The sequence below is a fragment of the Lonchura striata genome, chromosome 23, assembly GCF_050655825.1.
Source record: "Lonchura striata isolate lonStrDom1 chromosome 23, ASM5065582v1, whole genome shotgun sequence".
NCBI lineage: Eukaryota > Metazoa > Chordata > Aves > Passeriformes > Estrildidae > Lonchura > Lonchura striata.
Window position 1 is genome coordinate 2079027 of NC_140725.1, and position 16637 is coordinate 2095663.

General features: G+C 51.9%; 2 protein-coding genes across 11 annotated transcripts; one reads left to right on the forward strand and one right to left on the reverse strand.

The window, feature by feature from the left end:
- The first annotated feature begins 330 nt into the window (after window positions 1-330).
- On the forward strand, window positions 331-8084 carry SYNC (syncoilin, intermediate filament protein). 9 transcript variants are annotated; one of them, XM_085559723.1, is made up of 6 exons: window positions 331-541; window positions 639-842; window positions 1773-1819; window positions 3046-4717; window positions 6399-6523; window positions 7516-8084. In XM_085559723.1, the coding sequence occupies exons 4-6, from the start codon at window positions 3053-3055 to the stop codon at window positions 7577-7579; spliced, it is 1854 nt and encodes a 617-aa protein (XP_085415849.1). In that variant the 5' UTR covers window positions 331-541; window positions 639-842; window positions 1773-1819; window positions 3046-3052; the 3' UTR covers window positions 7580-8084. The 9 variants fall into 9 exon arrangements, with proteins under 9 accessions (XP_085415849.1, XP_085415851.1, XP_085415847.1 ...); XM_085559718.1 differs by lacking the exons at window positions 331-541; window positions 639-842; window positions 1773-1819 and adding an exon at window positions 1992-2723 and having other exon boundaries at window positions 3046-3398; window positions 3459-3518; window positions 3579-4717; XM_085559725.1 differs by lacking the exon at window positions 1773-1819.
- A 340-nt stretch (window positions 8085-8424) lies between these two features.
- On the reverse strand, window positions 8425-16582 carry RBBP4 (RB binding protein 4, chromatin remodeling factor). 2 transcript variants are annotated; one of them, XM_021539433.3, is made up of 12 exons: window positions 16426-16582; window positions 14807-14951; window positions 14397-14542; window positions 13264-13437; window positions 12539-12654; window positions 12267-12427; window positions 12030-12156; window positions 11852-11929; window positions 10701-10777; window positions 10536-10593; window positions 10331-10441; window positions 8425-9548 (listed from the first exon to the last, which is right to left on the reverse strand). In XM_021539433.3, the coding sequence occupies exons 1-12, from the start codon at window positions 16439-16441 to the stop codon at window positions 9483-9485; spliced, it is 1275 nt and encodes a 424-aa protein (XP_021395108.1). In that variant the 5' UTR covers window positions 16442-16582; the 3' UTR covers window positions 8425-9482. The 2 variants fall into 2 exon arrangements, with proteins under 2 accessions (XP_021395108.1, XP_021395107.1); XM_021539432.3 differs by having other exon boundaries at window positions 14807-14954.
- Between the last annotated feature and the right edge of the window lie 55 nt (window positions 16583-16637).

Here is a 16637-nt window from a genome sequence, read left to right on the forward strand (position 1 = left end):
ACAGCCTCATCTCACACTCTGGGCATCTCCAACTCCCTCCTGCCTTTCTCCTCTCCTCTGGTGCCACCCCGCCGGTTCTGTTTACCGGAGCGAAGTCCGCGTTGTTCGCTGCCTCCGGCGCCTCCCCGCACCGCCCGGCCCCAGCGGCCGGCCGGGCTCTGCCGGGGACACCGGGGACACCGGAGCCGCCTGTTGCCTGGTTATATCCACAAAACATCCATCCCCGCACCGGGGCCTGGCCAGGGGTATCCGCTTACGGAGAGGGAACAGCTGAACCTTCCTCGCTCCCCACCCTGCCTTGGCAGCTCGTCACATAAAGCCCGGCTGCGCTCGCCGCTGTCATTGTCCCCTCCAGGCCCTACAAGGGTTGTTGGAGCAGCCCGTGTGACCCGCGGGTTTCTCCCCTTGGCGGTCGCAGCTTTAGATAGATATTCATCCACCCAAGTTGTGCGAATTAACAGCATTCCTCTCCGATGGAGTCAAAAATAGAGGCGCTTCATGGAAAAAAAAAAAAAAAAAAAAAAAGAGAGAGAAAAAGAAGGTGTGTCACGCCGAAAAAAAAAAAGCAACAGGATCCAAAAAAAAAAGAGAGAGAGAGAAAAAAAAAAACCACTCAAATCTCCCTTTTCCTTTTAAAGCTCTGTTCCCGAAGGATGGACCAGCGCTGTTATTTTAAAGCTGATTTCGGCAGCCCCGCGGCCAGCGAGCCATGGGCAAGGGGACGGTGACGGTGGCGGGGTGGCACCGGCGATGTCGCAGGCTGCCGGGTGCTTTTGGGGCACGTAAAGCTGAGACTTCCTGAGAGGCAAGCTCCGACTTCCTGGGCACGGCAGCGGGCAGAGGTAGGCTCGGGGGGCACCACCACCACCAGGCCAAACCATCCTGACCCCCAGCATGATGCACCCACGCCCACGGGGCAAAATATATCTAAAATTGGAATTTTAGATCAATGCTTGCTGGCGATGTGATGGATAAAAGGTGGGTTTAGGATCCACGGAGTGGGGAGAATGAGGATGGGCACCGTGGGAGGGAAGAGCTGCTGTGGGCAGAGGTGGGAAGCCAAGTGGGTGAGGGCAGCCAGGAGTGTGAGCACGGCCACCACGGGGCTTTGCAGAGAGAAACGTCACCTTCTTCATGCCCAAAACAGAGGGAAAATCCCAAAAGAGAGGGAAAAGGGTGGCAGGGATCGGTTATGGGGCGGAAGAGGAAGCAGAGGCTGTGCTCTGCCTTACTGGGCTTTGTGGCTTTGTGGGGCCTGGAAAGGACCCTGAGATATTGGTGTTGAATCCATCGATAATCAATACCCGGGGAGTGCAGCGCTGTGCCACCAGCGGCATCACAAATCCCATTCCATCCTCGGGATGAGCCCGTGGATTTTGGGGCCACGAGCTGCATCCTTTGGCATTTCCCCTCCGAGCACAGCCCCGGGGAGCCCCATCACCCCCATGGCAGCCCTGGCCGGGATCCCGGCGGGATGGGGACCTGCGGGAAGGGACCCCAAAAGCAAGAAATGAGAGCTGGGAAGAGGCGGGGATGGGATGGGGGCTGCAGCCCGTCCCTGCGGCTGCCTCGGCCAGGGATGCAGCCAGCCGAGCCTTCCCCGCCCTCCTCCTCCTCCTCCTCCTCCTCCTCCGCCTCCTCCTCCTCCCCGTGGCGGAGGAAGGCAGCGCCCGCAGCTGGCACTGCAGGCGGCGGCCGGGGGAAGCGGCTGCTCCGGGGGAGTCTGATTTCCAGCGCTGTTTATTAATAACCCCTCTCCGCCCCATGCTAAGCCCCTGTGCAGCGCAGAGCCGGCGGCGCTGGGCTCCGGGGGAGGAAGGTAAGAGCCCAGCCGGGCCAGCAGCAGGAAGGGGCCGGGGTCCTCCCGGGGGTCCCGTGGGTGCGGGATCCTCGGCGAGGTGCGGGGCGCGGGGCAGGAGAGCGGCCGGGGATGGGGTGGGGGGATCTGGGGTTCAGCATTCCCGGAGCCTCAGCAATGATCGGCTGCGGGGTGAAGCTCCTCTGGGGCACGCAGGAGTTCTGGGGGGGCTGCGATGAAGGCTGGTGGCAGGGACAGAGCCCCCCCGGCCCGCTGGGAAGGCGAGACACGGCGCCCTCCCGTCCTGCCCATGCCAAGCGGCTCCAAGAACTTCCAAAAACGAGCGCTGGCAGCGGGGAGGGCGAGGAAAATGGGGGCAGAGGATCCTTTTGCCCACCTTTGCAGGGGCTGCCCCTTCTCCAGCCGCCGGCCCTCGAGTCCGAGGCCGCGATGTGTCAGCAGTGCCGAAAACTGCCTTATTAGGAGAGAAACTATCGGGGAAAATCAGTTCTTTGCTTAAAGCCGTTGCTCCCGGCCGAGGGCTGCCTGTGAGTGCCAGCCTGCGCTCATTCCTCCGGGAATGACTAGACATGAGCTCAGCAGCGTGGCCGAGAGGTGGGAGCATCCTCCCACCCATCCCACCGGCTCCTGGCGGCGCCAGGAAAACCCCGGCTCGTCCCCGAGCGTCCATCCCACCCCAAATACCGGCCGGGAGAACGCGACAGGGTTTGGGGGTGGCAGCTGCAGGTGCCGCGCTGGGGACAATGCCGGGATCGGATGACTCTGCAAAGCGGCGGCTGCTTTTGCTTTTTGCTCCGTCTCGGCCATCCCGGAGCCTGCCCGCGCTCCCAGCAGCGCATTCCCTTGCCGTGAGGTTATTCCCACGCCGCGAAAATTCCAGGGAGCGCTCGCACGGCTCGCTCAGGTCGGTGCCGCTGGGGTGGTTGGTCCTGGCAGGTCTGCACAGGAGCAGTTCTTGGGTTTGGGGTCTGGGTTTGCATCTCTCACTCCTCCTCCGTGGACGTCAGATACTTTAATAGGGTTTAAATGGGGTTTTTTAAACTTGTTTTGGACAGTCTGGGCCCAAGTTGTCACCGGAGTGTTGAGCTCAGCCCTGTGGGTGACACAGGGATGGTCACAGCAGGGCCATGGTGGGATCCCCCTGGCTCTGGGTGTCACAGGGTGGGGAGGAAAGGCTGAGAGCTGCTACACTCATTGCTCTGCTTCACATCCCCTCTCCTTCCCAGGAACCTGATGGCACAGCCCGAGCCCCCTGCAGAGCTGCAGCTGGATGAAGCCAGAGCATCGCCAGCCCCACAGGGAGCAGCTGAAGGAGCTGCCCCACACACAGAAAATCCTCACCCCCCGTTAGATCCAGCAGGGAACGGATCTAAATCCCTGCCCGGGGGCAGCCCAGACTCCAGCCAGGAGCTGCAGGCTGCCAGCAGGGATCCTTCCTTGGAGATAAACACACCAGGGACTCAGCTGGGTGAGGGTGCAGCCGGGGCTGGGATCCCGCTGGACGGGGATGCGGATGGGACAGGAATCCCACTGGACATGGAGGCAGACGGGGTAGAGATTCCACTGGGTGTGGATGAAGGTGGGACAGGGATCCCAGTGGATGAGGATACAGCTGGAATTCTGCTGGATATGGATGAAGGTGGGACAGGGATCCCAGTGGGTGAAGATGCACCAGGAATTCTGCTGGATATGGATGAAGGTGGGACAGGGATCCCAGTGGGTGAAGATACATCAGGAATTCTGCTGGATATGGATGAAGGTGGGACAGGGATCCCAGAGGATGAATATACAGCAGGAATTCCACTGGATGTGAAGGAAGGTGGGACAGCAATCCCTGTGGATGAAGATACAGCAGGAATTCCGCTAGATATGGATGAAGGTGGGACAGGGATCCCCGTGGATGAAGATACAGCAGGAATTCCACTGGATATGGATGAAGGTGGGACAGGGATCTCCGTGGATGAAGATACAGCAGGAATTCCACTGGATATGGATGAAGGTGGGACAGGGATCCCAGTGGGTGAGGGTGCAGATGGAGCAGGGATCCCACTGGCCATGGACACAGACAGGGAAAGGATCCCAGACAATGCAGATGGGGCAGGAATCCCGCTGGACATGGACACAGAGGGAGCAGGCAGCCCTCTGCACGCCGATGCCACAGAGCACCAGTGCCTGAGCCTGGAAGAGCTGGGGAATTATTTCCAGGAGTGCATCGAGGTCGTGGAGCAGCTGGAGAGGGAGAGGGACGGCCTGATCGCCGAGCTGGCGCAGCTGCGGGAGCCGGCGCTGCGGGAGATCCGCCATGCCCACGAGGAGATCCAGGCGGCCTGCAGGCTGCTGGCCAAGGTGGAGCTGGAGAGGGACAACCTGCGGGACGAGATCCGCCAGATCAAGCAGAAGCTCTTCAAGGTGACCAAGGAATGCGTGGCCTGCCAGTACCAGCTGGAGAGCCGGCGGCACGACCTCTCCCAGCACGCCGCCTACCAGGGCGAGCTGGAGAGCCAGGCCGGGCAGCTCTCGGGGGAGCTGTCCCAGCTGAAGGAGAGCTGCGAGAAGGAGAAGGAAGTTCTGAGGCAGCGCCTGGAGGCTCCGCCGTGCCGCCAGGACAACCTGTACCTGCAGGAGAGCCGCAGGCTGTCCGTGGAGTTCGAGAGCTTCGTGGCCCAGAGCCGGCGGGGGCTGGAGGAGCACTACGAGCCGCAGCTGCTGCGGCTGCTGGAGCGGCGCGAGGCCGGGGCCAGGGCGCTGCAGGAGATGCAGGGAGAGATGCAGGGCATGAAGGAAGCCCTGAGGCCCTTGCAGGGTGAGGTCAGCCGGCTGCGGCTGCAGAACCGCAGCCTGGAGGAGCAGATTGTCCTGGTCAAGCAGAAAAGGGATGAGGAGGTCGGGCAGTACCGGGTACGTGCCCCAAAGGGCATCGCTCCATTTTTTTTTTGGGAGCTGGGCTTTGCAGCCAGGGAAATGTGGGTGCTGCAGGGTTTGCTCGTAGGGCCCAGGGAAGCGGGGTGGATGAGGATGGGGAGGATGTGGAATATCTCCTGCTGGTTGGAATCAAAGTTATCCCACAGCCTGGCACGGGCCAAGTGAAACAGCAGCCCCTGGGCATAAGGCAAACCCGGAGATGTGGTGAGGCTTCACCCAGCTTGGAAAATGGGTTTCTCCTGAATGTATTCGCTCGGTTTTGGCCCCTCAGGAATATCTCCAGGGATGAGGTGGAAGGGATGGGGGATTTCCTTCCCCAAGCTCAGCGATGCTGCTGAGCACAGGCACCAGACACTTCCCTCAGCCCCTCCGAGCACAGGACTGTGCCAAGGTGCTTGGAAAAGCCAGATTTAAATACAGGTGGCTTTTCTTACAAATCCCACTCCTGCTGGGGCAGGTTCTGCCCTTCCTGCTGCCAAGAGGGGTCTCACCCGTGCCCCCACAGCCCCAGGCCAGGCTGCCTCCTGGGAGGGTTATTTGGCTGGGCCAGGCATCCCCCCGGACAGAGGGACAAGGCAATTCAATATCTCCAAGAGCACATTTGGCAAAGAGGCTCCACAATTAATCTCCCCCCCTTTCAACACTCTCTGTTCTCGGCTCGCAATCGCTGCCTCCTCCCAGCAGTTTCTGGAAGCTGCCATTCCCCTTCCATCACGGCTCCTCCCTGCTGGGATGGGGATCAGGAGCACCAGCACCCATGCTGTGGCTTGTCCTGGATTTTCAGGGTCCCTTGGACCCCTGGTGTGCCTCCACATTTTCCTTTTCCTAAATTCCTGCTTTATCTCCTTCTGACTCACGGGTTTATACAGCTCTGGCAGCTTCTCAAAACACGAAGTAGTTCAGGGGACAAAACCAAGCAGCCAGGAGAAGCCTAAGGACAAAACCCAGCCCAGCTCAGCCTAAATCCCCAGCTTTGTATTCAAACAAAGGTTTTTTTGCAGAAGTTTTTATTTAAGGAGGGCGGTTGGGCAGGGGCAGCCTGGCTGTGCACGGGGAGATCCCTGAGGAGAGCGATGGAAGCAGGGTGGGAAACCAAGTGGGTGAGGGCAGCCAGGAGTGTGAGCACGGCCACCACGGGGCTTTGCAGAGAGAAACGTCACCTTCTGCATGCCCAAAACAGAGGGAAAATCCCAAAACAGAGGGAAAATCCCAAAACAGAGGGAAAATCCCAAAAGAGAGGGAAAAGGGTGGCAGGGATGGAGGGAGCAGAGGCTGTGCTCTGCCCTACTGGGCTTTGTGGCTTTGTGGGGCCTGGAAAGGACCCCGAGATATTGGTGTTGAATCCATTGATAATCAATACCCGGGGAGTGCAGCGCTGTGCCACCAGCGGCATCACAAATCCCATTCCATCCTCGGGATGAGCCCGTGGATTTTGGGGGCCACGAGCTGCATCCTTTGGCATTTCCCCTCCGAGCACAGCCCCGGGGAGCCCCATCACCCCCATGGCAGCCCTGGCCGGGATCCCGGCGGGATGGGGACCTGCGGGAAGGGACCCCAAAAGCAAGAAATGAGAGCTGGGAAGAGGCGGGGTGGGATGGGGGCTGCAGCCCGTCCCTGCGCTCCTCCCTCGGCTGATGCAGCCCTTCCCTCCCCGCAGGAGCAGGTGGAGGAGCTGGAGGACAGGCTGAAGGAGCTCAAGAACGGGGTCCAGCTCCAGCAGCGCAAGAACCAGGAGCTGGAGGAGCTCAGGAGCAGCCTCCATCGGGAGCTCTCCATCTACAAGTGAGTTTGGTCGCGTCCCTGCGGGGCTGGGAGGAGGAAGGGGATGGTGGAAGGAGCACAGGCTGCTCCTCCTGGGGCCCCGCAGGAATTCCAGCTCCTTTGCGCAACAGCAGGGAGGGATTTGCTGGGAATTCCCGCAGAGGGGTGGAGTGGCTTCTCAAGAAGCAGGTGTGGCAAGTTAAGTGGTGGTTTCCTTTGGAAAATTTGGAAAGGAGCTGAGGTTTGGCTTTGAGAAGCTGAGGATGCTGGAGCTGTCTTCTCCTGCTTTCATTGCCCGTGAATCCCTAAAGCTCCAGAAAATGTCCATGAGTTTGTGATTGTTTTAGTCACCCAGCTTGGAGCTGCTGCGTTATTCCAGCCTCAGCTGGACACACTTTTTTAACCATTTTCTGCAGCCTCACTGCTCCTTCAGCATTTCTTTTTCTCCTTCTTCACCCAAATTCTCCATTCAAACACACCACAGCAGGACATCCCCCACACCAAAACTTTTTTATCCAAGCACAGGGATGAGCTCTCAGCCTGTGCTGTCACCAGCCGAGGGGACAAAGTGCATTTAGGATTCAGCCCAGATCCCAAAACCACCCTGTCCCTGCAGCCTGGCTTCCCAAATCACAGCCCAGAATTTAATCCCAGATACAGCAGTGAAGTCTCTAAACTCCTGGAATTTACAAATTGCCATCCCTGGGAGTGAGCTTTAAATGAGCTTTCACATTTGCTCTGGGGAGCTCAGAGTTAAGTGCAGCTCTGAGCTGCCTTTTCCATCAGCTCCCACCAAAAATGACATTCCCTTCTGTTAAATCCTGTTTGCCAAGGGCTCTGGAAAGGCTGGGATGGGCTCACACGCTCAACACCATGGACTGAGCCTCTTGAAGTGTTTCCCAATTCCTTTTTCTTTCATCCTATGAAAAGAACGTTTCTTTCCTCTTTTCTCCAGCCAAAGCATTGATGTAAATATTCCACAGGCTGAATTTCCTTTTTTTCCCCCCTCACAGGAGCTGCTTAGAAATCTACGGGCACCTCTGCAAATCAGAGGAAAAAGCAGAGCAGGACTCTTAGAACCAGGAATTTTCCTCTTTGTAGCAAAAACCAGTGGACAGAGGACACAAGGGATGTCTCCTCATGCTGCTTTACCCTGCCTGGTGTGCAGCAGCTGCCTGGAGCTGGGAATGGCAATCTTTTCCCTGGCTATTTCCCCAGGTGCTGTGCTGCTCTTGTACTAAAACTGCTTTTCCCCAGAGGAGCAGAGCAAACAATCTTTGTACTGAACGATGGATATGGATGAGGAATAACTTTGATTGATGTTTTGCTGTGTTTGGGAAAACTTTGTATTGTTCCAGATTGTTTAAGCCTACACAGAAAGTTCTGGAAGCTGGTGTTGGAGGGGGGTTAATTTTAAAAGTTTACATGCAAGAGAAGCTTTCTCCTTTGAAGAGGATTTTCTTTTGTATTTCAAGAGTTTCTGCTGTACTGGGACATGCTCCACAGAAATGAGGTGGTGGGGAAGAGGTTTCCACTTTATATTGAGTCTCACACTGAAAATAAAAGGTCAGAGTTTAAGGAGCCTTTTCATTCTGAGCTGAGTCTCAAAGGCCCAGATTTGTCTGCCAAACTGAGGTGTTTGTATCAAGGATAACAAAAAACAGTTGTGGAAAGGGCTAAAGGCAGAGTTGAAATGCAGAAAGCAGCAGGGCTTTGAGGGGAAGAACAACTCAGTGATTTGGTGGCTGCCTGGGGGTTCGAGTGCTCATTAATTTATTTCACAAAGCAGCAGAAATGAGAGGGGGAGAAATACCCGATTTGTCTTAAACATTATAAAGTATCTCTACCAGACCACACTCACCTCCCTGAAAATACCTTCAAACAAAGCAGTAAATGCCAAAAAAACACAAAACTCCCCAACCTTGGCAGCGTTTACGTAGAAAATCTTTATTCCAACTGAAGGACTTACACGCAATTAGTCATGAGGAGATGAAGAGTAACAGGCTGCTGGTGGCACTGGACACCCGAGTGGAAGACGTGCAGGACCTTGTGGTCAAGGACTAAACTCCAAAAAAAACAGTGAGTTCATCCACATTTCACTTGTTTTCCACCAGCTGCCAAGGCTGTCGAGGGCACCGGGGTCATCCGTTGGTACAAACAAACACCTTTAATGACTTGAGGGCTCCCCCAAGTTTTAAAAACCATTTCACAGAAAGGAAAGAAACATTATGTGAAAACACAGCTCAAGAAACACACAATAGAGAAAAAAAAAAAAAAAAATCCATGGGAGGTGAAAGAGGCTCTGCAGGAATAGCTAAAACCAAACCGCTGGCACCCAGCAGGAGGGAGGAAAGGGAAAGGAAGGAATGAAAAACCCAGAATTGCCAGGAGAGACAAAAAGAAAAAAAATAGAAATTTCAGTTCAAGTCAGAACTTGCAAGTCTTGTATCTGCAAAGGCAGAAAAAGCAACAAAGTACAGATAACTAAAGGAATTCCAAGGTTTCTGAGTTGTACTGAGGAGGACAAGACCTTCCACACCATTTCTGAGCTGTCAGGGGATTAACACTTGGATCATCTCTGCTGGCTCAAGCCCACTTGGGCAGCTCTGCCAATTTAACTTTTGTTTAAATTAGGCAAAAGCCTGTGGCTGCAGCAATCAAATAGAGAGAAAAAAACGAATCCCAAGCTTGCTGTGTGATGAAGGCAGTTAAAAAAGGACAGCCAGGCCAATAAAGGAGGCTGCTGATGTGGGAATTCTGGCCAAGGAGCCACAGCAGGCTGAGGGGGCTGAGCCCTTTTTATTTTTCTTTTTTTGGGTGGTGGGTTCTCAGTGTGTGGGTGGATAAAGCCTGTGATGGGATCTACGGGAGGATGGCTGAACACAAAGTCTACGTGTGTGTCTCAAAACCAGTGTTAAGTCAATCTCAGGGCTGAGAAAGAAGAGGAGGAGAAAGACTAAAAGCAGGGAGAAGTTGTCATCTAGGATCCTTGACCTTCTGGATCCACGCTTCCTTCGGGGTCTTCATCGTTGTAGATGTTCTCTGCCTGCAAGACAGGGAGGGAGACACTGAGGGAGCATTTCCCACCCCTCTGGACAGGTTTCCACCCCCAGAAACTTCTGGACATTTTTTTTTTATTTGCAGATATGGATCACTGATCCCTGATCACATCTACATTAAAGCAGCAACGCAAACAATTCTATCTATAAATCCAGATCTCAAAAAATGTCCTTTAAAAAGGAATCTGCTAAAGGTGAGTTCACTGCAAGACTTAAAAAAGAGTTTTAAGTATTTATTTTGTAGATCTTCTACTCAGCAGCACTTGATAAAAGAGCTACACAGAAAGCTGCCAAGAACAAAATTTAGAGATAAACAAAAAAAAAAAAAAAAAAAAGGAAAATGGTCTTGTCAAAGGTTAAGATTGTTGATTCCAAAACTTTCAACAGCTGGGAATGTAGGGGCCAGCAAACTGTTCCTGTCCACCAGCACCCTTTTCATCTTTGGAGAATGAAATCTCAGATATTCTTTAAGACAATAACACAGAAACCTCAATTTCATCCTTGGTTCTCACACGCTGTTTTCATTCAAACACAGAAGGGAAAAATGTCCTTCTGCACCAGCACTTTCTTTTATTTTATTTTTTTTAAATACAAAATATCTCCTGAGTATTTGGAAACCATTGCTCTGGCCAAAGCACAAGGGGATTTCACTGCCCCTTTGAGATTTCAGCAGTGCTACAAACTGGGTAATTCTGAGGACTGTAAATAAAAGCAGGAACACTGAAATCCAGGAATTCCAACACCCACTGCACCTTCCCAAACAACTCACCATTTGCCAGACTTGCATGATATTATCTTCTGATACAGAACAAATGACCCAGGGCTCGTTGGGATTCCAGGAGAAATCCGAGATCTTTGCAGTGTGACCACCATGGATAAACTAGAATTGGGGAAACAAAAAGGTGAATAGTTTGAAATTTGCACTGCAAGGTGAGTAATAGGTGAAAATAATTAATGAGAGTGAAAAGATTTACCAGCAGCTCTGGGGGACCATCCTCAGCATCCTCAGGGGATTGCTCCTCTCCAATTTTACTGCAAAAAAAAAAAAAAAAAAAAAAAAAAAAGGTGAGGGCTGGTTTGGGTTTTTTTTGAGATGTGATGCAATTAATCTGTAATATTTTGAGGAATTTGGGATTTACCTCAAGTCCCAAACATTTAGCCTGCGGTCTGTGCCACTGGAGGCCAGGATGGTTTCATTGTGGGGAGACCACTGAACCTGCAGACAGGGATAAATTTAAAAGTGAGTTTTGAGAAGCTGTGACATTCCCCAACACTTCATTTTGTACTGTGGAAAGCTCAACAAGAACTCAAATTGATACCGACACAAATACGTGTGAATAACATTTATCACAGGAAGAATTGTGAATATTCACACACAAAAAAAGACATTTTCACCAAAAAGGTGCCACCTGGAACTTTCCCTCTAACAAAACCCACGTGTTTCCCAGTGCAAACAGCTCCCAAGGGTATTGGCTGCTTCTTATCTTAATAAGGATTGCACAAATAGAACCCAGGGATTCCTTCAGCAGTAGGCACAGCTCTCACATGAAAATAAATCACTGTAATTAAGCTTAACTGCCCAAAATCTCACAGTTACTGCTTCTGCTGGAGATAAAGCTCTTCAGAACACACCACTTATAATAGGATCACAGGATTAGGCAGGAACACAGAATTCTGCACACTAATGTGGCATTTCAGGATTCTGTAATTTCATTTAGACATAACACAGTCTGAACTGATAATCCCTCCACCAAAAAAAAAAAAAAAAAAAAAAAAAAAAAAAAAAACCAAAAAAAAAAACACCACTACATATTTTTCCTCTGATTAAGGCACGAGTTGGAAATGGAAATATTTAATCTGCTAAGCAGGTGCTGCCCATGGTGTGAACATTCTCTATTTACAGCAGCAAAATCAGCAATTATCTTTTGTCAGAGAGTTTTAAAGCTTCCTGCAGGACCAGGCTGAGGAGATGGAAACCCTGCAGCCATTTCCCTGGGCCTCCTGCTTCAATCTGCTGCCATGAATAATTTAATGGACTCTGTACTGCTACCATTTCATCCTCCTGCTGTGGTTAAAGCTCCAGAGCATTGCCCTGATCCCTTTCTGGACTCTCTTTCTGCATGGGAGCTCTGCAGGTCCACAACAACAACAACCAGAAAAATATAAACAGATAAAAGAACAGAATATGCGTTTTTAAGTACAAAAATATTGTGGAAGAACTACTTTCCTTTTCCAGGCTGCTGAGTAGAACTATGTCTGTAAAGATAAAAGATAAAGACTTTTTTTATACCTGAAATATTTCATCTTTATGTGATTCAAAGGAGTGCAGCTTCAGTTTTAGGTTCCTCAAGTCCCATAGAGCAACAGTCTAGGAAAAAAAATATACAAAAATATTTCGTTGAAGTAACCAAGATGGACATCCAGCCCAGAAGGTGAGCAAAGATATTCCAATATGCAGGCAGAAGTACCTTATCAGCTGATCCTGTGGCCAGGATAAACTCACTGTAGGGGTTGAAGGAGAGGCAGTTCACCTCAGCTGTGTGAGCATCCACGGAATGACTGGGTTTGGAGGTGTTGTTTGACCGGGTGTCCCAGCTGGGATGGGAAAACATGGAACCAACAAAGGTTTGTACCCCATTTCACTGATGATGGAGCTGGGAAAGCTTGAGGGGCAGAAACAATTTGTGAAGGGTTCCTCCACTTACATCATGAGCTTCTGATCATCAGCAACAGATCCAAAGAGGGATTCATGGAGCAGGTGCCAGGATACATCTTCCACCACCGCTGTGTGTCCCGTGAAGATGGTCTTGGCATCCACCACTTTGCCTTCTTTGGGAACAGCACTGATATCCCACAAGCAAATGGTCTTTAACACAACAAAAAACATCAAAAATTACGTCTTTAGACTCTTTTTCCCCTTTTCCTCCTCAACCCCAGGGTGGTTTTGCCCTTGTGCAGGTTCAGCCCAGGTACTCACGTGATCATCAGAAGCACTCAGCAAGTGCCCGCTGAGGTTGGGGTTCCAGGAGAGCCCGTACCCCTCCTTCTGGTGCCCACGGAGACGCAGGTCTGGGTTGCACTCTCCAGAAGGATCTGCAACAAGGCAGGGTAAGGATCTCAGTGCCTGCAATCATTCCCTGGAATAGCTGGCACTAAGGTTGTGGAACTTTAATTTAACCTCCACGCTTTGGCCTGAGCTCCAGGTGGAGGGAGGAAGAGCAGCTCAGCTGTTCCTGCTCAGAAAACCTCTCCTGAACACTCAGAAATGTAAGGTGGGATGTTTTTCTTCCTCCCATCATCTCCAACTGCACTTTTAAAGTGAGGAAGGCACTCCCCGCAAGCAGCAAAAGGAGTTACTTTAAACAATCCTGATGAGTCCACAGGTAAATGACTGTTAATGTATTTAGAGGATATCAGGGGAACAGCTCAGCTACCCACCAAATCAATTTACAGTTTCCAAAAATCCACCTTCTACCACATCAAATACCTCACAGTGAGGTGACAAACAAGCAGTGGAAGTGCAGGAAAAGTTTTCCTTATCTAAGGATACATTTGGATACGTGTGTTTAAACCTCATACAAAATAACCTCTTGAATAAACACCCACACCTCCCTAAAATCCCAAATAAGGGGCAACCCACACCATTTTTGAACCTCTTTTTTGCCCCTCAGGGAAAGAGCTGGCTGCTCTCTGAACACAGACCTGGTTTGGAGGGGTGTTTGGTGTAATCAAAGACCAGGACATCGCTGGAGGGAGTCTTGGTGGCGATGATGCAGGGGTTCTGGGGCATGTAACGGGCTCTGTTCACCTCTCCCTCGTGGTTTATCTTGATTTCAATCTCAATTTTTCCACTTACTGAGCCAAAGCCTCCAAACTCTAGGAGTGAGAGAGTTGTGAATAATAAAGCCAGTTTCAAAACAAGGCACAAAGAGTTGATTGAAGCTTTGCTACCAAGCTCTCCAAATAGACAAAGTTGTGGTAAAAACAAATTGTAATTTTAGGACTGTGATATAACTTGTTAAAGCTCCCTTATCTTTATACATAAAATAACTAAATAATTCATAAAACTGAAAAATTTGGGCAAAAATAATGGGGTTTTGGATTATTTTAGAATTAATTTAAAATATTTTTGAGAAATACTAAAATATAATAGACATACATATTTATTAGACAACCCTGTGTTCATAAATAACTTTAAGAAGCCCAGAGAGCAAAATACTCATTGCACAATCCAAACTTCCTGTAAAAAGTAGAGCAAACATTGGATCATTGAGGACTTTCACCTGGTGGAAAGACTGATTCAGCCAAGCAAACAGGAGAAATGTCTAACTTGAGACAGCCACAAAGGTTACAAAGCATCAAATTAAAGTCTGATACATGGAATGAAATATAATTGTGGAACAGCAATCAGGCAGCAGAACTCACAGAATGTTTGAAATGTTAACACTCCTCTGAAATAAAAATATTCTTTTACGTGAGTTTGTGTAAAAATGTTTCGTGTGACTTTGCGTAATGCAAATGTGGTAATAAAAACACCAATTAAAAGCAGTATGTGAGATTCAAGGTCAGTTCCTGAAAAATAGGGAAGGGAGAGGTTTTCCCACACACAAATATTTTTGCAATCAACCTCTACTGTCTGTTTCCATCATCAGAAATATTAGATTAGTAACACATTCAAGAAACAGAATTTGTCTATTAAGGAGGCACCACTTAGAAATAATTTTTTTTAGAAGTAAAATCTAAACTTTGCTGCCTGAACTTTAGGGAAAGACAGAATTTCCTACTGAGAAATGGAAGGGGAAATGGTTCAAATTCCCCTTTTTTGGGGCTCTTACCTCCTTTCTCACTGTCATAGTGGGAAGCATCAAACTGGGCATCGTCGTTGGGCAGCTGCACGCTGGCGATCACCAGGTGGTTTTGTTCATCTGAGGTGTGGGTGCCCAGCACCAACCTGTGGATGCTGAAATCTTTGCCTTCAGGTCTGCAGGGGAAGAGAAACAAAACAGGGATCACCAAATCTCTTCCCTGTGAGGATGGGGAGGTGCTGGCACAGGGGAATTTGTCCAAGGCCAGGTTGGGCAGGGCTTGGAGCAATGTGGGATAGTGGAAGGTGTCCTTGGATGAGCTTTAAGGTCCCTTCCCGCCCAAACCACTTTGGGATTGTGTGATCTCAACCTAAAAGTCAGCACAATACTGGATTTGCTGCTTGTTCTGCTTTAAAAAGAGAGCAGAAGGGTCCCTTTACCTTGTGACATCAGGCAGCCACTGAGCAGTCAAGCTGGGCCACTCCAGGGCATGGGTCATCACCAGATCATACAGGAAGGGGGTGTTCTTTTTCCATATCTTATATTCCTCGTTGATCACACGCTCTTCCACTGCATCATCAAAGGCTGCTGAAGTGTTTTTTCAAGAAATACATGCAGTTAATTATTTGTAAATGAATTTACAGACACACAGCACTGTGGGCAGGCAATGGATTAGAGTCAAGTACATCAATCACACCTTGGTTTGCTATTTGCTCTACTGGAATAGTTACTAAACGGTTAAAAATCCCCTGTTGCACATGCTAATCCTTTTTTATGCATACATGGCTGGGAATTAACATTAACTATGTCATATTTCATGCCTGGAAGTGTCCCAGGGCAGGCTGGACAGGGCTTGGAGCAAGCTGGGATAGTGGAAGGTGTCCCTGCCATGGCAGGGGTGGAATGGGATGAGTTTAAGAAATGGCTCAGAAGAGGAAAATCCATTCTGGGATGATTTGAGGACGATGCTGTTAGAGCAGCACAATAAAATTCTGAGACTCAAGCACAGGGAGGCAAAACCCAGGCTTGTAAAGATGTTTAAACACAGGAGATCCAGCAACTGCTGTTTAACAGACCGGTCTGGGTGCAGCCTTGAACTACTTGTTCCCAAAAATCCAGTTTCCCAAGGCTCCTTCTGCTGCCTTGTAGCTCTCCAACACTTCCTTGGCCTATCTGTCACCAGCCTCCGGTGCAGAGAAGGTGACGGGCAGACCTGGGGGGGTTCACCCGTGGAACAGGGACACCCTAAAGGAACTGGGGACACCCCCATGGAACGGGGGACACCTCCATGGAACGGGGGGTACATGCTTAAGGAACCGGGGACACCCCCAAGGAACCGGGGGTACATCCTGAAGGAACTGGGGGACAACCTCAAGGAATCGGGGACACCCCTAAGGTACCGGGGGACACCCCCAAGGAATCGGGGACACCTCCATGGTACCGGGGGACATCCTCAAGGAATGGGGGACACCCCCAAGGTACCGGGGGACACCCTCAAGGAACCGGGGACATCCTCAAGGAACCAAGGATGTCCCCCAGTTCCTTCAGGGTGTCCTTTAGGGAGACACCCTCAAGGAACCGGGGACACCCCCACGGAATGGGGGGGACACCCTAAAGGAACTGGGGACATCCTCAAGGAACTGGGGGACACCCCCACAGAACCGGGGCTCGCCCACGGGAGGGGAGAACCCCCCTGCGGGACCGGAGCTCACCCATGAAACGGAGGCACCCCCGCCCAACCGGGGCACCCTCCGGTGCCACCCTTGTGTGCCCGCGCCCCGCGCAGGGCACGGCCCGGCTCTCCCGGCCTCACAAGCCGCTCCGAGGGGCACAGGGGCGGGCGGAGGGCCCCGGCCCGGGCCGCTGCCCGCGGGCGGTGCGGCGGGCGCGGGGAGCGGCGGCGGCCATGCCTGAGGGGGAGCGCTCAGGCCCCGCCCCCGCGCGCCCCCTGGCGGCACCGCCCCGCTCCCCTCACGCCGTAACGGAGCTGCGGGGGGGGAGAGGGAGGGAACCCCGCGCCTCCCGGCGGAGGCCGCGCCGCCCATAACGGAGCCTTTACCTTCCTTATCCGCCATGGCGGGGCGGGCGGGGAGCGCGGCGGGGCGCGGGGAGCGAGGCTGGGCGAGGCGGGCGGGCGGTTCCTGCGCTCCCTGCGCTCCCTGCTCCGACCCCTCCGGCCGCGGCTCCGTCTATTGTTTCCTACCCCCGCTGCGTGCGGCTGCCGGCGCCGCGCACCCCTTCGCGCGCCAACGCCGCCCAATCAGCGCCCGC